General features: G+C 44.9%; 1 protein-coding gene across 2 annotated transcripts in view; it reads left to right on the forward strand.

Moving 5' to 3' along the window:
• Window positions 1-25,625, forward strand: part of si:ch211-1i11.3 (mitogen-activated protein kinase kinase kinase 5) — a 192,447-nt gene that overhangs the window by 13,899 nt on the left and 152,923 nt on the right. The window contains exons 2-4 of one of the 2 annotated variants that reach the window (XM_063033924.1): window positions 12,591-12,730; window positions 17,694-17,717; window positions 22,998-23,185. In XM_063033924.1, coding sequence (XP_062889994.1) covers window positions 12,591-12,730; window positions 17,694-17,717; window positions 22,998-23,185 — 352 coding nt within the window. The remainder of the gene's footprint in view (window positions 1-12,590; window positions 12,731-17,693; window positions 17,718-22,997; window positions 23,186-25,625) is intronic. The other variant, XM_063033925.1, reaches the window with a different exon arrangement.

Genomic DNA, 25,625 nt, shown 5'->3' on the forward strand with positions numbered 1-25,625 from the left:
CTGCCTATAGAGAGTTGGTATGCTCTGCTCGTGACTTTGTGGGTTTCTGGTTCCCATCCACATTCCAAAACGATGTAGAGCCAGGGTTAATGAGCTGTGGGCATGCTACGCCGGGACTGGAAGCGTGGTGGCACTTGTGGGTTGGCAAACACAACCCTTGCTGATTTGAGTTGATGCAAAATGAGCAATTTCACTCTATGTGACAAATAAAGCTGATTATTACCTATAATCTTTAGCTTTGTTTTTCTACCCCTCAGGTACAAAGGCAATAACAAGAGATTAAATTCAATCTCAATCGTTACAATTGTATAGTTCACTTAAATATTTTTGGCACGTTCAAATAGAAGTGTATATTTACGATTCTTCCTGGGTATGACTCTAAACTCCAACCGGTGATGAGGCTCTGACTGGGGACTTTCAGAGCTTTGGGGAAAGTGGAGTTACCCCTTAGTCATTCATTGCTCCCAGGGCCGCTCTGACCCGGAACGGTAGCACCTGCAAGGGTTCCTGCTCAGGATACGAGCGAAGGCCAACGGCGGATCCGGCAGGTTCAGTAACTGAACTCATGACGGAGAAGGCGGATGAGCTACGACCTCAAATGACAATAGCTATAGTACAGGTGGATGAACATTTGGGAAGAGAAATAGTGATTTCTTCAGTTCGCCCAACGGTAGGCAATAGCAAACCACCGTTGCTAGGTTCTAGGTTTCCTAGAATCTCTTTGCTAAGAAAACCATGGTCAAACTCACAAAATGTATCGCACAACAACAGCGTCAGGAGGATCTACTCGACCCGAAACAGGAGAGCGTGGGCCATGGGCAGTCAAAGCTCAATCTGGGCATGGCACCTGATAATGATGATGATGATATGTACAATGGGACTCTTCTTAATTGACAAGACACCACTGTGGATGTTCAAACACCATTGTTGAGATGAGGAAATTCATCTTGATATTCTTAAAAACTTCTGAGAACAAAAGGGACCCCCGGAAGTCAAACCAGGATGTCTTTCACAGGGAATGGTAGAGCCCGGGGGAACAGAGCAGAACGGAGGGGCCCAGACATGAAGCACATCTTTTTCTGAAAGTGGCATCACAGGTAGACAGGGTGGGGAAGGAGACTAAAGAAGGCATGGTGGCCTTCATCTGCCAGGGCACTGAGAGGAGAAGTTGGGAGGTTACGTTGTAGTTGTACAACAATCTAGTGAAGGTGCGTTTGGAGTACTGTGTTCAGTTTAGATCAGATTCAGGTTATCATATGCACATCAAACCATACAGTGCTGGGGCAGCCTGTCAGTATCGCTACACATCATGGTGCCAACATAGCATGTCTGCAATGCTTGACAAAGCAACAAACAACAAAACATCAACAGCAAAACAAGCCTCCCATACACACAGACAGTCCTCCAAGCCTACGTCAAGCCTCTGGGTCTCCTTAGCTCAAAGGACTTGGCTTTGCAGCTCATCGGTTTCATCGAATTGAGTAAGTGAGTAGTACTGTAAAGGCAATTGTTTGAATGGCCTTGAAAGCTACTTGTTTTATAGTATATTGCAGCCATTAAGTGCCTGTACCCCTGTACCTAATAAAGTGGCCACTGAGTATACTTTTCTGGTCTTCTGTTGCTGCAGTCCATCGATGTTCAACGTGCTGTGCATTCAGAGATGCTCCTCTGCACACCACTGTTGTAATGTGTGGTTATTTGAGTTCCTTTTGAGCTTGAACCAGCGTGGCCATTCTCCTCTGACCTCTCTCATTAATAAGACGTTTTCGCCAACAGAACTGCCCGCGCGCTGGATTTAAAAAAAAATATTTCACATCATTCTCTGTAAATTAGAGATTGTTGCCTGAAAATCCCTGGAGCTCAGCAGTTTTTGAGATACTCAGACCACCCTGTCTGGCACCAGCAATCAGAGTCATTGAGATCACATTTCTTCCCCATTCTGATGTTTTATCTGAACAACAACTGAATGTCTTGAGCACTTCAATATGCTTTTATGCACTGAGTTGTTGCCACATCATTGGCTGAATAGATATTTTCATTAATGTATAGGTGTACCTGATAAAATATGTATCAATAATGCTCCCTGAAATCAACAAGTGGAGACAATGAAGAAAGGCAGTTCACACCTATGGTGCAGATGGGGTTGAAATATGTGTACAGTACGTGCTTGCAGCCCTTTGAATTTATTAACCAGCCCTGTTGCAATGATTATCGAGTTGCATTCAGCTTTCTAATGTGTGTGGCTTTGCTGGTTTGTCAGAGAGGGAGGTGTCCCACTTTACCGTACTTCAGTGGTTTGATACGCTTGTAAATCAACAGCTCTGCTAATGAATTTGCTTGTTTAACTTGGTGCCTGGTGCCTACTGCTACCAGGATTTGTATGCGTAGTAACAGACACAAAATGCTGGAGGAACTCAGCTGACCAGGCAGCATCTCTGGAGAGGAATAAACAGTTGACTTCTAAAGTCGAGACCAATGTTCCCTTTAATTTTCTTTTACAGCCATGAGGGCCAGCCATCGCTCTGAGCAGGAAATTTTTACACGGCCGGCACTTTAAACATTTTGTTTTGTTGTAATATGTATGCTATGAATATTTAGAATGAAATTGAAATATCACATACCTGTGAATTTATTTATTAGTTGAAGTGTACAATGAATTACAGTACCACAAAGAAAACCTTTCGCATTTCATAAACTTTTTTCTAGCAGCATCCAAGTACAGCCGCAAGGCAGCAAAGACGATGTGCACAGGAGCGCTCCGGTTACGCGGGTGTGCAGGGGCAGTAATGAAATCAGAGGGAGCAGTGGTCGAGGCCCTTCATCAGGACTGGAAAGGAAAGGGGAAGAAGCCAGGATAAGGAGGTGGAGGAGAGGAAGGGGTACAAGCTGGCAGGTGATAGGTGAAACCAGGTGAGGGGAAAGGTGGGTGGGGGAATAAAGTGAGAGGTGCTGGGAGGTGACAGGTGAAAGGTTAAAGGGCTGAAGCAGAAGAAATCTGATCGGAGGAGGATGGACCTTGGGAGAAAGGGTAGGAGGAAGGCCTTCACAGGGAGGTGAGAGACAGGTAAGGAGACGAGAAGAGGTAAGAAAGAAGCTGGAACAGGGAATGGAAAAAGCAAGAAGGGGAAGGGGAGAAATTACTGGAAGAGATCGATGTTCATGCTCTCAGGATGGGGGCTGCCCAGTGGAATATGACGTGTGGCTGCTCTGATATGAGAATGGCCTCATTGTGACAGCGGGGGAGGCTATGGACCGACATGGGGAGTGGAATTCGTGGCTTGCCTGCAGACAGACAAAGGTGCTCGACAACGTAGACCCTCCACGGCACCCCATCAGATGCTGCTTGACTTGCTGAGTTGCTCCAGCATTTTATGTGCGTTGCCTTGGACTTCCAGTATCTGCAGAACCTCTTGTGTTTGTGATTTGTTTGCTTGCTGGGGCCGGGTGACTTCACCGACCGAACAGAGTTCTTGCTCCGGTTGTTAATTCTGTGGCAGGCTCTTGGGTCTGCTGTGATGTGATCTATTTTCACTGAGTGTGTTGGAGAGACAGCGGGAATTTCCTTCTCTTGCGCTGTGTGGGGAAAAAAATCACCATTGCTTCAAACTTTCTGAGAACAGTTTTTTTCTTGTTCTCATTAATTCCAGTTTTGGAAAGTATTGCTTGGCCCAGTGGAGACAGAGAGGGTGCAAACACTGGAATCTGAAGCAACTCACAAGATGCTGGAGGAACTCAGTAGGTGAGGGAACTGTGCAGTTGTCCATGTAAACCATTTGTGGGTGTGTCTGACCCTGCAAGTTCCACCAACATATTCATGCTGCCAGGTACAGATTTGTCTGTCGTGGAGACTGTTTGACCCACTTGTGCTGGTTGACTTTTACCGATACTAAGATCATTGAGGTTACAGCATAACGTTGCTACAAAGCACTGTGTAGAAGGTGGCATGGTAGGGTGGTGGTTAGCACATCACTTTATAGATTAGATTATAAGGACACGCAGTCCTCTTTTATTGTCATTTAGTAATGCATGCATTAAGAAATGATACAATATTCCTCTGGTGTGATATCACAGAAACACAGGACAGACCAAGACTGAAAAACTAACAAAACCCACATAATCATAACATATAGTTACAACAGTGCAGCAATACCATAACTTGATGAAGAACAGGCCATGAGCACAGTAAAAAAGTTCAAAGTCTCTCGAAGGTCCCACATCTCACGCAGACGGGAGAAGGAAGAAAACTCTCCCTGCCATGCCCGACCACAGTCCGACTCTGAGTCGTCCGAAAACTTCGAGCCTCCGATCAGCCCTCTGACACCGAGTACCGAGTACCACCTCTGCTGAACGCTTCGACCCCAGCCTCGGTCGCCAGCAGCAGGCAAAGCTGGGGATCTTGAGGCCTTCCCTCCGGAGATTCTTGGTCGCACAGTAGCAGTGGCAGCGAACTGGGCATTTCAGAAATTTCTCCGGATGTTCCTCTGTGCCTTCTCACATCTGTCTCCATCAAATCAGAATTGTGCACGGCGTCCTACTTACAAATACGATGTCATTTCACCGGAGAGCTGGGTGCGCTGCGTCGCACTGCCATCTTCTCCTCCCTCCTGGGCACAGACTGGGCTTCAATACCCACTGCTGTCTGTAAGGAGATTGCACACTCCCCCTGTGACCGTGTGGGTTTCCTCCCTCGTTCCAGCGATGTACACTTTGGGGTTAGTGAGCTGTTGGTATGCTACGTTGTGCTGGGGGCAAGCTGGCATTTGCAGGCTGCCCCCAGCACAAACAACGCAGATGAAGCATTTCACTCTACATTTCGAAGTTTTGAAGTACGTGCAACAAAAAAAGCTAATATTTTATTAAAAAAAGGCATTTGAAATGTCATGTGCATTCATTTAATGCATCTTAAATGCATTCTTATTCCTCTTGAAAGTACTGTTAGATTCCATATTTTACAAGCCATTAGGCATTGGATATTCTTTCCAAGTTTTTTATGGCTTCTATTTCATTTCAGCATTCCAACAATCTCTATGATGGAAAATTCATCAGAAGCCTATTTCTGGCCTTGGTAAGGCAGGAATGCTACTGCCTTTACTATCAAAAGTTATAAAATGATCACAACCAAGTTCTCATTTCAACCTATCATTTTTCATTTCTGCTGTCCTGCAGAAAGAAGACAGGACTTGTATTTATGCAACAGTTGGGGTTTCAGAATGGATCAGTGCTTTCCAAACGCTTGAGTGATTCTGCACAGTTATTATTGTCGCAGGAGACACATGGTGTACTTGTGTTGCAAAACCAATGATAAATTGCCAGATTTTTATTTCAAGTGATGTCGATTGATCCGGCCCGCAGAAGTTAATGAGAATTAGAAGAATCATTTTATTGAGTAATACAAGAGATCTCAAGATAATTGGCAAAGACACAGGGAAGGAGATGAGAATTTGATTTTAGCCAATTAACTATTCTTCCTGAATCCATCTCTTAGAGTCATAATCACAGAGTTGTACAACATAGAAACAGGCCCTTTGGCCCATCGCATCCATACTGACTGTTACTGTACATTTATCTGTACCAATCCCACCTACCCATGGCCTTCTGTGCATTGAGGGTTCAAGCACTTATCTAAATGCTCGCTAAATGTTGTGAGAACATCCATAGTAAGCGTTAATAACCAGGTGTCACTGTGGAATATACAGTGGTGCTAGATAGTCTGTGAGCCCTGTAGAATTATCTCCTGTTTCTGCATAAATATGACTTAAAAGTGATCAGATCTTCACATACTAAAACTAGATAAAGAAAACACAATTAAATAAATAACACAAAAATCTTATACTTGTTCATTTATTTATTGAGGAAAATGATCCAATATTACATGTATTTGTTGGAAAAAGTATGTGAACCTTTGCTTTCAGTAACTGGTGTGAGCCCCTTGTATAGCAATAACTTCGACCAAACGTTTCTGGTAACTGCTGATCTGTCCTGCACATCGGCTTGGAGGAATTTTAGGCCATTCCTCCTTACAAAACTGTTTTAACTCTGTGAGGTTGGTGAGTTTCCTTGCATGAACCACTTGCTTCAGGTCCTTTCACAACATTTCTATAGGATTAAACTCCTATAGACTTTGACTCGGACATTCCAAAACACAGATTTTCTTCTTTTTAAACCATTCTGTTGATTTACTCTTGTTTTTTTGGATCATTGTCTTGTTGCAAATATTCAACTTCTATTAAGCTTCAGGTGATGGACTGCTACTGTGACATTCTCTTGTAAAATGTCTTGATACAATTTTGAATTCATTGTTTCCTCAATGATTGCAAGCTGTCGAGGCTCTGTGGCAGCAAAGCAGCCCCAAACCATGATGCTCCTTCCACCCTGCTTCACAGTTGGGATGAGGTTTTGGTGTTGGTGTGCAGGGTCCCTTTCCCTCCAAACATAGCAATGTGCATTTCTGCCAAAAAAAAGTTCAGCATTTGCCTCATTTGTCCACAGAATATTGTTGCAAAGCGTTGTGGAACATCCATGTGGTCTTTTGCAAACTTGAGACGTGCAGCAATGTGTTTTTTTTTTGGAGAGCAGTGGTTTCCTCTGTGGTGTCCTTCCATGAACACCATTTGTGTTCAGTGTTTTTTCTTATAGTGGGCACATGAACAGAAACTTTCGCAATTCAGGAGATTTCTGCAGGTCTTTTACTGCTGCCCTTCGGTTCTTTATCACCTCCTTCAGCATTGCTCTTGGTGTGATCTTTGCAGGACACCTACTCCTAAGGACAGTTGCAATTCCAGAGGTTTCTGCAGGTCTTTTGCTGTTTCCCTTGGGGTTTTTTTTTTCACCTTCTTCAGCATCGCACATTGTGCTCTTCGTGTAGTCTTTGCAGGACAACCACTCCTAGGGAGAGTAGCAACAATACTGAATGTGTAGACAGTTTCTCTCACTGTGGACTGACAAACACTCGGGTCCTTAGAAATGCTTTTGTACCTTTTCCAGCTTCATGCATCTCTACAATTATTCTTCTAAGGCCCTCTGAAAGTTGTTTTGATCAAGGCATGGTGCACATAAAGAGACCTTTCATGAGAAGAGCTGGCTCTGTCTGTAACCCGACTTTGTCTTTCTTGTAGGGCAGGGCACCTCTACAACCCACATCTCCAATCTCGTCTCATTGAGTGGAACACCTGACTCCAAATAGCTTTTGTAGAAGGCATTACCTCAGATGTACACATACTTTTTCCAACAAATACATGTAATATTGGATCATTTTTCTCAATAAATAAATGAACGAGTATCATGTTTTTATGTTATTTATTTAATTGGATTCTCTTTATCTAGTTTTAGGACTTGCATGAAGATCTGATCACATTTTTGGTCATACTTATGCAGAAATGGAGAAAATTCTTCAGGGTTCACAAACTTTCCAGCACCACCAGATGTAGTTTGAGATTCAATACTGACTTTTGAATGGTAATTGTACATAGAGGGTGTTAAAAGGTAAATTGGGGACTGATAGAGAAGTAAAACTAAATGAAGAAGTGGAATCTCCCTGTAACCACCTATTTTAATTCCACTTCCCATTCCCATTCTGATATGTCAGTCCATGGCTGCCTCTACTGTTGAGATGAGGCCACACTCAGGTTGGAAGAACAACACCTTGTATTCCGTCTGAATAGCCTCCAACCTGATGGCACGAACACCGATTTCTCAAACCTCCAGTAATGGCCCCTCCCCCCTCTCCTTCACCATTCCCCATCCCCGTTTCTCTTTCTCACCTTATCTCCTCACCTGCCCATCACCTCCCTCTGGAGCTCCTCCTCCCTTCCAGGGCCTTCTGTCCTCTCCTATCGGACTCTCCCTTCTCCAGCCCTGTATCTCTTCCACCAATCAACCTCCCAGCTCTTAACTTCACCCCTCCCCCTTCTGGTTTTGCATATCACCTTGTGCTTCCCTTCCCCTGCCCCCACCTTTTAAATCTACTCCTCACCTTTTTTTCTCCAGTCCTGCCAAAGGGGCTCAGCCTGAAACGTCGACTGTACTTTTTTCCATAGATGCTGCCTGGCCTGCTGATTTCCTCCAGCATTTTGTGTGTGTTGTTATCAAACAACGTTAGATTCAATGCTGCCTTCCTCTTCTGGCCGAACATGCCATTATTTGACAGAATTGTGTAACCTTGTGCTAAAAGCAGCATATATGTGGTAGGAAATGATGTGGAGGACTTACTGAGCTGTGCTAGGATAACTGTATTAATTATGAAATAGAAACAGCTATTTTTGTGGCCAAGAACCATGAAATATTATCTGCAGTACACTGAATAAGGTAGATGATCTTGTAGTGTAGTTAGAGATTGGCAGGTGTTATGCTGTGGGTATCACTGAGTCTCGGCTGAAGGAAGCTTATAACATCTAATGAGACACCTTGTATTGAAATGGCAGGTAGGCAGAGGCAGTGGAGTAGCTCTGTTAGTAAAAGATGAATTCAAATCCTTAGAAAGAGGTGACATAGGATCAGACAATGTAGAATCCTGTTGGGTAGAGTAAAGAAACTAGAGTTAACTCCTGTATAGAGAAATGTACAGGCCCCCAAACAGTGGCCAGGGTGTAGGATATAAATTTCAAGGGGAAATAGAAAAGGCATATAATAAGGGCAATATTAAAACAGTCATGGGGGATTTCTGTATGCAGATAGACTGGGGAAAATCAGGTGGTGATGGAGCCCAAGAAAAGGGATTTGTAGAATGTTTTTTTAGAGCAGCTTGTGGTTGAGCCCATTAGGGGAAAGGCAATTCTTGATTGGGTAATGAACCAGATTTGATTGGGGGAGCTTAAGGTAAAGGAACCCATGGGACGCTGTGATCTTAATTCACTCTGCAGTTTGAAAGGGAGAAGGTGAAGCCAGTTGCATCAATATTACTGAGGAGTAAATGGAATTACAGAGGTATGAGAGAGGAGCTAGCCAGTTGATTGGAAGGGGAATGTTATCAGGGGTGACAGAGGAATAGCACTGGCAGGAGTTTCTGAGGACAATTTGGAAGATGCAGGATAGATGTATCACTAAGAAGAAAAGGGGAGAATGAGGCAACCGTGGTTGACAAGGGAAGTCAAAGATAGCATGAAAGCAAAAGAGAGGACATATAATATAGCAAAAATTAGTGGAAGTTAGAGGATTGGGAAACTTTTTTAGAAACTAATAGAAGACAACTAAAAAAGCCAAAAGGAAAGAAAAGAAATGAAAGTAAACTAGCCAATAAAATCAAAGAGGATACCAAAAGTTATTTCGGATACATAAAGAGTACTGTAAAAGAGAGTTGAGAGTGAATATTGGACCGCTGGAAAATGACGCTGGAGAGGTAGTAATGGGGACAAAGAAATGGTGGAGGGACTTAATATGTATTTTGCTTTAGTCTTCACTGTGGAAGACACTAGCAATATGCTTTAAATTCAAGAGTGCCAGAGTAAGCGTAGTTGCTATTATTAATGAGAAGATGCTTCGGAAGCTGGAAGTTCTGAAGGTAGCTAAGTCATGTAGACCAGGTGGACTACACCTCGGGTTTCTGAAAGAAGTAGCTGAATAGATTGTGGAGGCACTAATCTTTCAGGGATCACTAGATTCTGGAATGCTTCCAAAGGACTGGAAAATGACAATTGTCACTCCATTCTTTAAGAAGGGAGGGAGACAGAAGGAAGTTAATAGCCTGGCTTCAGTGATGGGGAAGATGTTGGATTCCATTATTAAGGATGAAGTTTCAGGGTACTTGGAGGAGCATGATAAAGTAGGCATGGTTTCCTTAAGGCAATATCTTGCCTGACATATCTGTTGGAATTATTTGAGGAAATAACAGGCAGAATAGACAAAAGAGAGCTGGTAGATATTGTTTACCTAGCTTTTCAGAAGGGCCTTGACAAGAAGCCACACACGAGGCTGCTTAACAAGATAAGAGCCTATGGTATTACAGGAAAGATACAAGCCTGGACAGAGGCAAACAATGGGAATAAAAGGGGCCTGTTCTGGTTGGCTGCAGTTGGCGAGTGGTGTTCTACAGGGTTTGGTATCGGGGCTGTTTCTTTTCAGATCATATGTTAATGACCTGGATGATGGAATTGATGGCTTTGTGACCAAGTTTTCAGATGATGCAAATTTACGTGGAGGGGCAGGTAGTTTTGAGGAAGCAGGAAGTCAGAAGAAGGACTTTGACAGATTTGGAGAATGCACAAAGAAGTAGCAGATGGAATATAGTGGATGGATGTGTATTATCCTGCACTTTTGTAGGAGGAATAAAGGTGCAGAGCACTTTTTAAATGGGAAGTGTTATGTTTTGTAACATGTGGTGTAACTTGCATACTTTTACATGTTTAAGTTTAAGGCATCCGTTAGTTTTGCGAGACCATGGATCTGTGCCTGGAAAGTCTTCACTCTCCAGGGCGCAGGCCTTGGCAAAGTTGTATGGAAGACCGCCAGTTACCGATGCTGCAAGTCTGTCCTCTTCACAACACCAATGTTGTCCAAGGGAAGGACAAGGGCCGATACAGCTTGGCACCAGTGTCGTCACAGAGCAATGTGTGATTAAGTGCCTTGCTCAAGGACACAACACGCCGCCTCGGCTGGGGCTCGAACTCACAACCTTCAGGTCGCTAGTCGAATGCCTTAACCACTTGGCCATGTGCCCACACTTTTACATGTAACCCATAATGAATTATGTAAACCACAAAGAATGTTTAATTAAACAATATATTTATTATATTACTCAAATAGTAAATACACCACAGGAAGAAATTTCACAAATCAAAGGTGCAAAGGGACTTGGGATCAACACACACCAAATGCTGGAGCAACTCAGCAGGCCAGGTAGCATCTAGGAAAAGAGTACAGTCAACATTTTGGGCCAAAACCCTTCGGCAGGGTGCTTTTCCTAGACACTGCTCAGCCTGTTGAGTTCCTCCTGCATTTGGTGTGTGTTGCTTGGATTTCCAGCATCTGCAGATGTTCTCTTGTTTGTGAAGGGACTTGGGAGTCCCTGTGCGAGATTCCCTAAAGGTTAACTTGCAGGTTGAGTTGGTGGCAAGGAAGGCAAATGCAATGTTAGCATTCATTTCGAGAGGACTAGAATATAAGTGCAAGGATGTGATACTGAAGCTTTATACGGCATTGTCCAGACTGCACATGGAGTACTGTGAGCAGGTTTGGGGCCCCTTATCTCTGAAAGGAGTCTAAGAAAGGAGGTGCTGATACTGGAGCAGGTTCTGTGGAGGTTCACGAGAATGATTTTGGGAATTAAAGGGTTAACATATGTGGATGGTTTGATGGCTCTGAGTCTGTACTCACAGGAGTTTAGAAGAACGAGGGAGGGATCTCATTGAAAGCAATTGAATATTCAAAGGCCTAGACCAGTCTAGGACCAGAGGGCACAGCCTCAGAATAGAGGGACGTCCATCTACAGCAGAGATGGGAAGGAGTTTCTTTAGCCAGAGGTTGGTGAATCTGTGGAATTCATTGCCACGGGTGGCTGTGGAAGCAAAGCCATTGGGTACATTTAAAGCGGAGATTGGTAGGTTCTTTGTTAGTCAGGGTGTCAAAGGTTACCAGGAGAAGGCAGGAGGATATGGTTGAGAGGGATAAAATGGCGGAGCAGACTCGATGGGGCAAGTCCTACAGGATGTCGTATGGTCTCCTGATTGCAAAGAGGTGAAGCTAACTAACATAGCTTCCAATGCTGAATTGTATGATAATATCGACCTATCTTAACTATACACTGCTTGCATACAGTATATACAGTATACCATCCAATTAACAAGTGTGTTGGCTCATGGAAGGGTCAGCATGGGAAGGGCAAGCAGCTTTGATTTCCCGGCTGTTAGCGTGTCGTAGAATCTGTCCTGGAGCGAGCGCAGATTTCTCATCGTGTAAGACAGTGATGATAAATCTGATTCTGATCCAGTGCCTCTTGGTGACATATAGTAGCTCGTGCTTCCATGTGTCACTTGTTCTTGGTAGTTGATGTGGCTTGCACGAGGTTTTGAGGGTGATGTTCCTGTGCTGCACTCTGCTTTGTTGCATAATGTAAGAAAGAAAATGAGTGATTTCTGAATGATGTGACTGTCTATCGATTTATTAAAACATTCATTTCACCTTGTGTAAAATTGTCCCTCTCCTCCCTGTCACCGTGAGACCAGAAGTGGAAGCCAACGGGGGATGTCCAATCCATCGAGGCTTTTCTTGTCCGGCTGACTGGCCCTGGTCTGGTGCCATGGGGACGGATTGGAAAGGGCAGGTAGAGAGGTGAGCTAGGTTACTCCAGTAAATTAATAAAGAGAGCTGGGGAAGGGAGCAAAATAAGGATCATAGAGTCACAGAACACCTCAGCACAGAAACAGGCCTTTTGGCCCATCGAGCCCATGCCGAACTATTAATCTGTCCAGTCCCATCGATCTGCAGCCGGACCATGACCACCTCTATCCCTCCTGTCCATGTACCTAACGAGATTTATAGTCATGAGAGCTGTGTAAGAATCAACACTTCGATGGGTATAAATCCCAACCCCAACGCCCGTGCCTGCTCAACTGACCCGGTTTCAGAGGTGCTCCAGTTAACGGTGCTGTCGTTCACAGATGTGGCGGTGGTGGAGATGACCGATCCGTACTGCCACTCGTCATTCTTCTATCACCTTGGTGTGCGAGAGAGTTTCAGCATGACCAACAACGTGATCCTTTGCTGCGATAGCAACCTGACAACGCTGCGGTCGCTGCAGGTAACTCCACAGACCCGTGAAGGCACTTTTGTTCTCTCTCACCGCCACCCTTCAGCTGCACACTAGGACGTGAGATCGCTATATTCCTTATGCACAGTCTTCAGCCTGAAACATTAACTTTGTGTCCCTCCCCACAAATGCAGACTGACCTGCTGAGTGTTTCTGTAGTTTCCTTCCCTGGGACCAAGGGACACATGGGCACAAATGGTGTTAACGTTCTCCACAGTGGGATGAGTCAGCCTTTGTTGAGAGAATAATTGTTACTGATAATTAATGGAAGGCCCTTTCATTCCAGATGGTAAACTACATATAAAATTACCTCCTTGATGCTGGCCCCTTTGGGTAGGTGAGTCTGAAGCAATAAAATCAGATCCCCCTTGCACCCAAGGTTGTACTTCTCCAACACACACAAAATGCTGGTGGAATGCAGCAGGCCAGTCAACATCCATAGAAAGAAGCACAGTCGACGTTTCGGGCCGAGACCCTTCGTCAGGACCGGCAAAGGGTCTCGGCCTGAAATGTCAACTGTGCTTCTTCCTATGGATGCTGTCCGGCCTGCTGCGTTCCACCAGCATTTTGTGTGTGTTGCTTGAATTTCCAGCATCTGCAGATTTCCTCGTGTTTGCTTTATACTTCTCCGGTTCTTTTTATTTATTTAAAGGTACAGGTTGGCATTAGGTCCTGCCAACTCAATGAGCCCGTGCCACCCAATTACACCATGTGACCAATTAACCCGAACGTCTTTGGAATGTGGGAGGAAGCTGGAGCACCTGGAGGAAACCCACGTAGTCACGGGGAGAACGTACAATCTCCTTACAGACCGTGGGGTGATGGAACCCTGGCGGGTGATCGCTTGTGTTGTGAGGCGTGGCGCCAGCCCCAAATTGGAATGTACACGTTCCCTCATTCTGCTTCCTCTCCTCCTGCTTTTGATGCCCTGCGGCAAGCCCCTCCCTCCCCACCGTTCCGAGGCTGAGCGGTTCCAAGTGCGGACCCGCGTTCGGCTGCCCCCTGAACCGGCCAGGGGGAGCTTCACAATACCAAGCCCTTTCTATTGTCAGAGAGCTCGGCCTCCACCTTCAACCCGAGGCTGCGGAGAGTGAACGCTGAGGGAACAGAAAGAGGGAGGGGATGGACAAGCCACTTTAACATCCTGCCAACCAGACTGAGAATGTGTTTTATGCACTGGATGTGATTCTCTCCATGTGCTCTTCGATTAGCAGATTCAAAGAAAGGACCAGACCTAATTTTCCATCATGAATCAAACCTTTTACAGTCTAAGGTCAGAATTGGTTGGTGCTGTGTACAGAGATGCCATCGCTTTCTGAATAGCCCCACCTTCAGATTGTCTGATTTTTTTATGTATGTTGGTCCACTGATCTGCCTGAGATGCCGTCTCACTGTCAATATCATTGATCGTCTCCTACTGACTCTTGTACGAATCAGTCCAGTCCAATTTCCGCCCTCACCTGGTCAAAACCTGCTGCTGTGTTGAGACTGTGTGTGCTTTTCCTATTTTTCTCAGAGATACAGCAAGGCAACAGGCCCTTCTTCCCAGTGAGCCTTAGCCCCCCAGTTACACCCACGCGACCAATTAATTTACCAATTGGCCTTTGGACTGCGCAAGGAAAACTGAAGCACTCGAAGGAAACAAACGTGGTCATGGGGGAGAAAGCACCAACTCCTTACCGACAGTGGTGGAAATTGAACCCAGGTCATTAGTGTACGCTTACCACGATGCCGCCCCCAAAAATAAGGTGCAGTCTCCCTTCAGAGCTCCAGTCGTTGGCCAATCCCCTTCTTCAGCAGGATTTCTGTTCCCCCCACCCCCGCGGCTGAAGATTTATTACTTCCCTCATGGACACCGTTAACCCAAAGGCTTGAGAAATAGGAAGTGGCTTATTGAGAAGTGACAATTGTAAGTGTCGGATCAGACAGGCGGATGACGGAGCAGAAATACCCCCCCCCGCACCTCTACACTTGGACCAAGTGACTTCGCTTCTTTATCATTTTGATTTCATCTTGCCGATACCTGACACTTCACATTGGTCCCTGCCTTGCTTCCTGACTCTCCACTTTTTTCTTGTTGTCACTTGTCTTGGTTCTGGTTCTGTCCCGGGATGCCTGGCTATTACAGTGCTTAGGGGGATGGGCGAGTCCCTCCCATCAAACGTTAGCTCAATCACACCCACTGCCTGTTCCCAACCCCATCCCCTTTCACCCCACAACTCAACTCTTCAATTAAGGGGAAGGAAGAATCACTTCCTCTCGCCTTCCTCTTTTCCCAGGTATCTGCCCAGAAACCAAACTTTCATTTGCCTTTTGGGTGGCTAGCTCAGATTCCCCACCTGTAGAAACATCTATTGATGTCCCCGAGCAAATGAAAACATTTTTCTGAATGGTGACGTTGTGTAAAGACCTTGTCTGCGTTTCCAGCCCAAACTAAGACAGCAGCGTTGTCTGTTATTCTGCATTTCCACACAAACAGACAATCTGCAGTTATTGGAATTCACTATTTCCATTCACATAACTGTTTGATACATACCAATCAATACAACTTGATCAGATTAGCCTTAAGAATTTCTTACAGCAGGGGTTCCCACAGACCCCTCTGTTAATGGTCAGAGTCCACAGCATAAAGATCTTACAATCTCCAACCTGCAAGTGCTACTGAAATGTTCCAATTCCAGCCTCCAATTCTTCAATTGTAAAAATGGCGCTTATCTTCCACATAAACATAAGAGTTCATTATGTATCAGTTCACAATGATCTCATGAAGTCCCAAAAAATTTCTAACAGCCAAGTAACTAATATCTGAAATTTAATCATAACTGTAATGAGATAAATGTGGCAGCCAGTCTTTGCACAGCAATGGCTGACGAATCTTGTCGATGATGGCAGGAGTTGGAATTTAGTACTTCTGTTAGCTTAACCGACTATTATATAACCGACTTTTAGTTATTTTTTACGATGCTGAGGGCTAAGCAACGGCCAGGTCATCTGACCATCTTCAACAGTGCCATGGGGTCTGAATGACACCCATGAGACCTGAGTACCCAATGTAAGCTGACAGGAAGCAGTTTCATCCAAATGGGAATGGGCCTTTTGGCTCATTGTCAACGCCCATTTGTACATTGATACCATTTTATTGTCTCCGCATTCCCCCCACCCCCCCCCCAATCTCTGCACGCTGAATGTAACCTACTAATCTGCGCGTGTTTGGGGATGTGAAAACCATGCGGCCCCTGGGAGAATGTGCAACTGTTTTCCCTTTGCGCAGATGCTGCCCGACCTGCTGAGTATCTCCGGCATTTCCTCCGTTGTTCTAAACCAACCTGTTGTGCAACGTGCCTCCGCTCCTCCGGGGCTCATCTGAAAGCCGTGTGGCACAGTGAAGGATGATGGCCCTGTTGGTGTTTGGCCTGAAGGCCATTCCCAGAGTGGCTTGCATGCTGGGTGGATCCACTGTATTGCTATCACAGTAATCCCCATCCATGGTTTCCGCGATCTCTCTGATGACTTTGGCACCAATTTGTCGTCCACATTCGGGGTGTTATGTTGAAGTTGTACAAGATCTTGTTAAGGCCAAATTTGGAGTATGATGTGCAGTTCTACTCACCTACCTACAAGAGAGATATCAGTACGCTTGAAAGGGTGTTGACAAAACTTACAAGAACCTGAGATAGAGGGAAAGGTTGATTAGGTTAGGGTATTATTCCCTGAAGAATGAGGGGAGATTTGATAGAGATATACAAAAATTTAAGGGGTATAGGGAGGCTTTTTCGGCTGAGGTTGAGTGAGACTAGAACTAGAGGTCACAGGTTAAGGGTGAAAGGTGAAATATTTAAGGGGAAGCTGAGGGGAAACTTTTCCGCTCAGAGGGTTGTGAGAGTGTGCAATGAGCCGTCAGCAGAAGTGGTGGATGCAGCTTTGATTTTAACATAGAAACATAGAAACATAGAAAATAGGTGCAGGAGTAGGCCATTCGGCCCTTCGAGCCTGCACCGCCATTTATTATGATCATGGCTGATCATCCAACTCAGAACCCAGCCTTCCCTCCATACCCCCTGACCCCTGTAGCCACAAGGGCCATATCTAACTTCCTTTTAAACATAGCTAATGAACTGGCCTCAACAGTTTGCTGTGGCAGAGAATTCCACAGATTCACCACTCTCTGTGTGAAGAAGTTTTTCCTAACCTCGGTCCTAAAAGGCTTCCCCTCTATCCTCAAACTGTGACCCCTCGTTCTAGACCTCCCCAACATCGGGAACAATCTTCCCGCATCTAGCCTGTCCAATCCCTTTAGGATCTTATACGTTTCAATCAGATCCCCCCTCAATCTTCTAAATTCCAACGAGTACAAGCCCAGTTCATCCAGTCTTTCTTCATATGAAAGACCTGCCATCCCAGGAATCTAAGAGAAATTTGGACAGGGACATGGATAGAGGGCTACGATGGAACGAGGCAGATAAACAGTTTGGTATGGACTGGCCTGTTTCTGTGCTGTAGTGCTTTAAGACCCTACATCAGTTACCCATTGTGAGACTGATGGAGGAGGAACGTGGAATCGCAAACTCTGAAGGAGACGAGGTCATCACTTGGCATCAGCAGAGCCCGGCTTCCACAAGCTCATTTACTGCTGCTCTTCATGATCGGGGGAAGTGTAGATACCTTTCCTGTGGCTGTGACTGAGCAAATAACTCTGATGCCCTTCCCATCTTGTACTTTGAAGTTCTGTCTAGATTAAGTTTTTAATGCAAAAAAAAAGGGAACTGCTGGTGGAACTCAACGGGTCAGGTAGCAGCCATGGAGGGAAATGGATGGTCAACATTTTGTGTCAGAGTGAGAAGTCTCGACCTGAAATATCAGCAGCTCCTTTTGTTTGTTGCTGATGACAGCATCTGCAGTCTTTACATCTTTCTGGATATTCTTAATGCTTTTTCTTTTCCTGTTTTATTTGCAGGACATCGTTTGCCAGAAAAATATGGTACGTGTGTTTGACAACTACCCGAGATGAGTACGAGTGTTCGTTGTAGGATTCATCCGCATTAACAGGTGTATTGGTTTGGGGATAGAACACCAATGGGGAAATGAAAAGCTGGGCGCAGTAACCCAGTGTGAGCCTCACTTGATACTCTGAATGGGCGCTGGGCGCTGGGCGCTTCAGCAGCCTGGGTGTGGGACGGATATTGTCATTGGTTTATAGGGGTCACACAGCACAGGATTTGCTCTTTAGCTGATCTTCTGCGCTGGGAGTGCGTGGTGCTCATCTGGTATCCAGCAGAATGTAAACGTAGGCAGCACAGAAGAAGCTTGGCTCTTTGTTCACCCATCATGTGCATGCACTGGGATTGCTTAAGCAACGTCAGATGAGTGTGGCTGTGTCTAATCTGTATATGGGCTCGAGCATTTGGCCCACAAATGCTGCTGGGTCTCTCATTGGGGCTTCTGCCCACTGTCGTTAACGAGCCGAAATTCTAACAACGCGTCCACACGTGCTGAACGCGTGATCTCAGTGGCACTGTCTCAGGGTGGGGAGGGGGTGAAGTGCATGGAAACTAATGGGAAGAAAAGGGGCATTTAAGGCACGTGGCCTTCAGTGTCAGATGGGCATGAGTGGGTACCTGGAATCTTCTGACCCAATTCAGGGCTGTAAGTCGACCATTTCCTAGACTAAGTAGTGATCAGTGATGGGGAGATCTTAAGAAATATGAGAATAATTATCAGCATTGAGATCATTTACCAGCTTCTGGTTACAAAAACTCTCCTTTTATGTGAAACCAGGAAACATGATATGCCTCATTGTTATGATTCCTTCCATATATTGGAAGGAAATGCAGCGTATCAGATGTGAATTCTTTGCAGGTTGGGATTGATGTTTCTTTTTGACTTGAACAGCTTGGTTGAGTGTCTAGCACACTTCAAAGGTTGTGGAGGATCATGTACAATTCAACAGAGAGCAGTTTCAGTTTGTAGGACCTGTTCGCTGAATGGTTACTGGTGTGACTGGTTGGAGAGAACCAAGACCACCAAGCTGATGCTGGTGACAAACAGTGGTGCTTTGCGGCAGCTTACAAAATTTCTAAATGTACTTCTGATCTACCTTCACTGCCGTCTGCAGCCTGTAACTTCCCTTTAAGTGATGACCTTTTGAACTGTCTTAACGAACTAGCAATTTCACAATCTTCTGAAGGACTTGGTCAGCTTAACTCTCAAATACACAGGTACGGCACATCTTAGCGGACGAAGATACACCGCCTTGGCTGTAAGAAGGGGAGGAGTGGAGGACCCCAAGCCAGACTAGAGCACCAAGGTATGACACTTCCTCTACCCAGTATCTTGTTAGCAAATACACTGTTGCTGGAGAACAAGATTGAGGACCTCGGGGCAAGAATGCTGCATTCTCTGTTTCACGGAGGCATGGATAACTCAAGACACACTGGGTTCGATGATCAGATCCAAGAACTTCTCGATATACGGGATGGACTAGACTGCTGATTCAGGGGGGGTGAATCTACCGAAAGCATCCAGCCCAGATGGGGTACCTGGCCAAGTACTAAAGACGTGTGCTGATCAACTGGCTGGAATGTTCACCGATATCTTTAACCACTCGCTTTGACTACTTCAGGCAGGCTTCAATTATACCGGTGCCTGAGAAGAACATGGTAACCTGCTCAATGACTATCGTCCCGTAGCACTTGCATCCACTGTGATGAAGTGTTTTGAGAGGTTGCTGATGGAAACATATCCACCCTTTCCTGAGAAGCAATATGGATCCACCCCAATTTGCCTACCCATCACGTCAGGTCAACAACCAGACGCCATTTTGTTGGCTCTTCACTCAACCCTGGAACATCTGGACAGTGAAGTTGCATGCATCAGAATGCTCTTCATTGACTACAGCTCAGCATTCGACACTATCAACCCCTTAAAAAGTAATCAATAAGCTTCAAAAACATGAGAAAACCTGCTGCAGATCCAAAGCAACACATACCGAACTGCTGGAGGAACTCAGTAGGCCAGGCAACAAGTATGGAAAAGAGTAAACAGTTAACACTTCAGGCTGAGACTTCAAGGCCTAGACCTCAGCACCTCTTTGTGCAACTAGATCCTCGATTTCCTAGCTTGAAGACCCCAGTCAATTCAGATTGGCAGCAATATCTCCTCCACCAGCACAGGTGCACATCAAGGCTGCTCTAACTGCTTTATATTTATGACTGTGAGGCTAAGAACTGCTCCGATGCCATATTCAAGTTTGCTGACAACCCCACTGTCATTGGCTGAATCAAGGTGGTGATGATTTAGCATGTTGGAGGGAGATTGAAAATTTGGTTCAGTGTTACCACAGCAACAATCTGTCACTCAACATCAGCAAGACCAAGGAGCTGATTATTGATTTCAGGAGGAGGGAACCACAGGTCCATGAGCCAGTCCTCACCAGAAGATCAGAGGTGGAGAGAGTCAGAAACTTTAAATTTCTCAGCAGGGGATCTGTCCTGAGTTCAGTACATAAAGGCAATTACGAGGAAAGGATGGCATCACCTCTACTTTCTTAGAAGTTTGTGAAGATTTGGCCACACTAAAAACATGACAAACTTGTACAGATGTGTGGTGGAGAGTATATTGACAGGCCGCCTCATGGCCTGGTATGGAAACCCCAATGCTTTTGAATGGAAAATCCTACAAAAAGTAGTGGATACAGCCCAGTCTATCACAGACAAAACCATTGCGCACATCTACATGGGTGCTGTCGCAGGAAAGCAGCATCCATCATCATGAACTCCCACCACTGTGACCACTTCCATTAGGAAGAAGGTACAGGAGCCTTGAGACCTCCCACCAGGTTCAGGAACAGTTATTATCCCTCAACCATCAGGCTCTTAAACCAGAGGGGATAACTTCACTTAACTTCATTCACCCCACCATTGAATGTTACCACAACCTAATGTTCCCACTTTCAGAGACTCTTCATCTCAAGTCCTTGATATTTATTGCTTATTTATTTATGTGTTTTTTTTTCTTTTTCTATTTGTTTTACAGTTTTATCTTTTTTTTTGCACATTGGCTATTTGCCCTGTTGGGTATGGTCTTTCATTGGTTCTGTTGTGCTTCTTGTATTTACTGTGAACGCCCACAAGAAAATAAATCTCAGGGTTGTGTAAGGTGACAAGTACGTATTTTGATAATAATTTTACTTAGAACTTTGAGAGAAGGAAGCAGACAGTAAGAAAAGGAGACAGAGAAAGAGAGAAAGCATTAATAGTAGGTCTTTGGAAAGCTGTTTACGACTTCCATTGGGTTCCTTAATTTAAAAACGTAGACTTCTTGCTTTGGACTCGTTGGGGAAGGAGCCGGATGAGATCAGTCGCTTTGCTGACTCATTGGGGCTTACGTTTTCGACAGCACTTACCTTGTTGCCTTTGTGTTTGGGGAAACAGCCCTCTCTTGGGGTGGGGCTGGGAGAACGGCCAGCAGTCCAGGACTGACATGATGGTGGTTGGGGAACGGGGAGCAAGGGCCCTTTACTATTTGTATCATTCCAAATAACAGCTGGACCACTTGTTACGGATCGGTAAGGATGTAGCTCCTGTGATTGAGTTGACACTTAGGATCTCATTTCGGGGTTTAGTGGCCCTCTGCACCCACACAAAACTCAAGCTCCATAACTCTCAAATTTTTTTAAATATCTGCAAGAAAGCCAGCCAGATACAGAACTTAGAAGCAACCCGATGTGAATCATGGTTGTAATTCTCAATGGCCACAAGTCCTCTTTACCAGTCTTTGTGTCGGATGTACTGTATGCTGTCATTGATATAAATGGAGTTGCATTTGCTCTTTATCCAATGGGTTGCGTTGGGAATGTGTGGATCTCATTTTTATTTAGCAGAGCAGTGCCTTAGACTTGGAAAGCACAACCTCTTGACCAGCCCAAGATGAGACCTCTGTCCTTCAGTCAGTACTTGATAACAACTAAACGTCCCTTGTATTCCATCACTCAGGTTAACATTGCCCCAAAGATCATTTGTGCCCAGGGGGCTGTTATGAGTAGCCATATTTCTCCTGGTTACACTCTCCGCACCCCAACTGGTTCACTGAATTGGGAGCCTTTTTATCTCTTTTTCATCCTGGAGTCTTTCCGGAGCCAATAAAATCTTTCTTGTACATCTGCACTTGCATTGTCATGTGCATTATTACAATGTATTCTAGGAAATATTAAAATAAAACTTTGGACCATGATTGACTGCTGGCTGAGAACAGGACTTTGAGTGATTTAGCAAGGCATAATCTCTGTTTCTGTCTCTCTCTCTATCTGTCTCTCAGTCTCTCTTTCCCTTCATCTCTCTCACTTCTCCCCCCCCCCCCCACTACAGTGCAATACATTAAAAAATACTGAAGTTAAAATTAGGAATATAAAAATAAACAATCTAAGTAATGCAAAAAGAGAACAAAGTATTGAGGTGATGTTCCTGTGTTCATTGCCTGTTCAGAAAGCCGATGGTGGAGGAGAAGAAATTGTTCCTGATATGCTAACTGTGTGTCTTCAGGCTCCTGTACCTCCTCACTGATGGTAGCAATGAGGAGTTGCCATGTCCTAGGTGATGGAGGTCCCTAATGATGAATGCTGCCTTTTGACGATGTCCTCAGTGGTGGGGAAGCCAGTGCCAATGATGTTGTTGGCTGAGTTTACAACCCTCTACAGCTTTTTCCTCTTTTGTGTGTCCGTGCCTGCATACCAGATTGAGATGCAGCCACTCGATCTGAGAGACCAGTGAAACAAGCTTGTCGTAAGCAAAGTACTCGTGTTCCCTTGGCATTGAATATTCCCTTGGCATTGAATAATGGAGCAATCTCATTCAGTTCCCACTGGGGTTCGGAGCATCACCCATTCTTGGCACCACTGAATAATTACACAACATTAGTATGGCATTTATCCTCCCTTTAATTTTCTGGAGAAATTGCATGGGAGGGGATGCTGTTGTTACTGATTCATTCACTTTGAGAAAAGGGTTTTTTGAACATTGAATCTTTGCTTTCTGGACCAGGGACTTCTACCTGCTCGGCTCTGGTTCCAGCTCACTGACTGGAACAATAATTACTTTTCATTCCTCACGGACCAAGGCACTTTCACAAAGAATCTGTTGGGTTAGGATTATTTTCTGGCTTCATTCTGTATAACAAGATGTGCTTGTGTGTAACTTACAGATAGGATGTTGTCACAGAAGCTGCAGTGATCATCAGAATGTGTCTGTCTCCCTTCCTCGTCCAGGGCTGCTGCGGGAACTACATGTTTATCCCCTACATCGTGACGCCCACTGGGAAGCTCTTCTGCTGTGAAGCCAGCATGATAAAGGGTCTGACCGAGATGTTACAGCCGCACTTTAATCTTGAGACCCTGCTCGTGCCCTTGGTGGATCGCCTGACCAAGCTGCTCGAGGAAACGCAGATCAATTCTTGGTGAGATTCCTGCTTCCGTGGCAAACTTTCAGGGTGTAGGGAGGGGATTAGGATGCAAGACTCCAGAGGTGGAAACCCGTGGAGTTTTCCCTGCACAACGCACCACTGAGTAAGGTACTAGGAGGGCAGCATTGATCAGGGCTTGGCTGCAGAAGAGGTGACGGAGGTGCTCACTATTAGAGCTAGGAGTAATGAATCCTGGTGAAGCTTGCTGGTGCTGAAGGAGGACGTTTGAACTCACTTGGCAGGGGAGGTACCACAAGGAATGAGGAAACGTGCAGAAAGAATTGGTAAAAACAAATAGCAACAGAACAAAGATAACATGCCCTCAAGATTTGCGGGGAGTAGATTTAGGATGAGGATGAGGTGGAACTGCTTTTCCCAGAGAGTGGTGAATCCCTGGAATTCTCTGCCCAATGAAGCAGTGGAGGCTACCTCTGTAAGTGTATTTAAGACAAGCTTGGATAGATTTGTGCACAGTAGGGGAATTGAAGGTAATGGGGAAAGGCAGGTGGGTGGAGATGAGTCCATGGCCAGATCAGCCATGATCTTACTGAATGGCGGAGCAGGCTCAACGGGCCCGATGGCCGACTCCTGCTCCTATTTCTTACGTTCTTGTGCAACAAAAAGCTTTGGACAGAACTGTATCGATATAATACAAGATGATCAAAGCTAGGTTTATAGAGCATCTATCTAAATACGGGAAGCACGTTGAGCGTGTTGGTGAGCTGAGGTGTAGGTAGCTACCTCACGGCAATAATAATTGTGACATCATGACAACAAAGGACCTGGCGAAAATAGAAGAGTAGGAATGAGTTCTGAATATTCCTGGATACACAATGTTGGCAAAACACAGGAAGGGAAGGGAGAGACTGAGGAGGATGGAGCAAAACTGAAGAGGCAAGGATGTCCCACAGTGGTGAAGGATGGAATTCCTATTCAGAGTTAAGGAAAGTACACAGACACAGTTTATATTACAGTTAGTGAGAAAGATAATGAAGCAGAAATTTAAGGGAAGTTACAGCTATGTGGGGAGAGAACAGGAAGAAGAGCTGATTTGCAATAGGTAGACTAGTATGGAATCGACCAACAAAATGCCCCTCATCCACGCTGTAACAATCCTCTGCTGGGGAAGTTGTATTTGAGGAACTCTGCTTTGATCACATTTCCACTTTCATGTTAATATTTAGATCTCTCTCACCACGTGGTAGGTGATTTGAGAAAACTAAGACCCACTCAATGAATCTGATTTTCTCCGTGGATTCAATTAATCCATTTGTCCAGAAACCCAGTAATAATAGGAAGACCAGTGATAAAGTGGAGGGTGGAATCAAAACGATCACCGTCACCAAAGAACAGGAACCAGGCACATGGTTTGGGGTTAAAGGGTGACAAATCTTCTTAATCTGGTGGTCTCTATCTGAGTGTATTAAAAGAAGTGGCTTTTGGTGTAGTGAATGCATTGGTCATGACCGTCCAAATTTCACTCAACCCTGGAATGGTTTCAATTGCCCAGAAACCACAAATGGAAGCATTCCTTTCAAGTAATTTGAGAGCAGCAAATTATGGGCCGGTTAACTTAATGGGAAAATGCCGGAATCCATTAAGGGAATAATAGCGGAGCATTTAGAAAATTATAGTACAATTTTGAAAGTGGTTTTACATGAGGGAAATTGGGTTTGGTAATTTATTAGAGTTCTTGGAGGTAATGACAAGCAGGGTGATTAAAAAGGGAACTAATAAATGCAGCATCTTTGGATTTGCAGAGATTTGTCCGTAAAGCAGCATATTACAAGTTATCACACAAAGTATGACCTCATGGCATTGAGGCTACTATCTTGGCATGGACAAGGGATTGGCCACCTCGTCAGTCCAGATAAATGGATCATTTTCAGGGTTGGAGACTGGCCAGTGAGGTGCTGCGGCCTCGTCTGGATTAATGACAAGGGTGAAGGGACAGTGAGAAGCAAGATGAGGGGAGGATGCAGGGATGTGGATAAGTTAAGAGAGCAGACAGAATTTTGGCAGATGTAGTATAACGACGAAGTCAAGTTTTATTGTCATGTGCACAAGTACATGTACGCACAGGCGCAGTGAAAAAATTTACTCGCGGCAGCGTCACAGGCACATAGCATCAGATAAGCAGCATTCACAAGAAAAAAAATTACTTTTACTCAATTTTTACAAGAAAGAACACAGTTAAAACAAAAGAAACCAAATGAGCAGAATTATGAAGTTTTCCAATTTGGTGGGAAGTACTGGAAAAACATTGTTGTCTTCACCCTTCCCATTAGGCAGAAGATACAAAAGCCTGAAAGGACATATCACCAGGCACAAGGCCATCTTCTATCCCACTGTAATAAGACTATTGAATGGTCACCTAATACTATAAGATAGACTCTTGACCTCACAATCTACCTCGTTACGGCCTTGCACCTTA

Source organism: Mobula hypostoma, chromosome 26 (genome assembly GCF_963921235.1).
Source record: "Mobula hypostoma chromosome 26, sMobHyp1.1, whole genome shotgun sequence".
In the NCBI taxonomy this organism is placed as follows: domain Eukaryota; kingdom Metazoa; phylum Chordata; class Chondrichthyes; order Myliobatiformes; family Myliobatidae; genus Mobula; species Mobula hypostoma.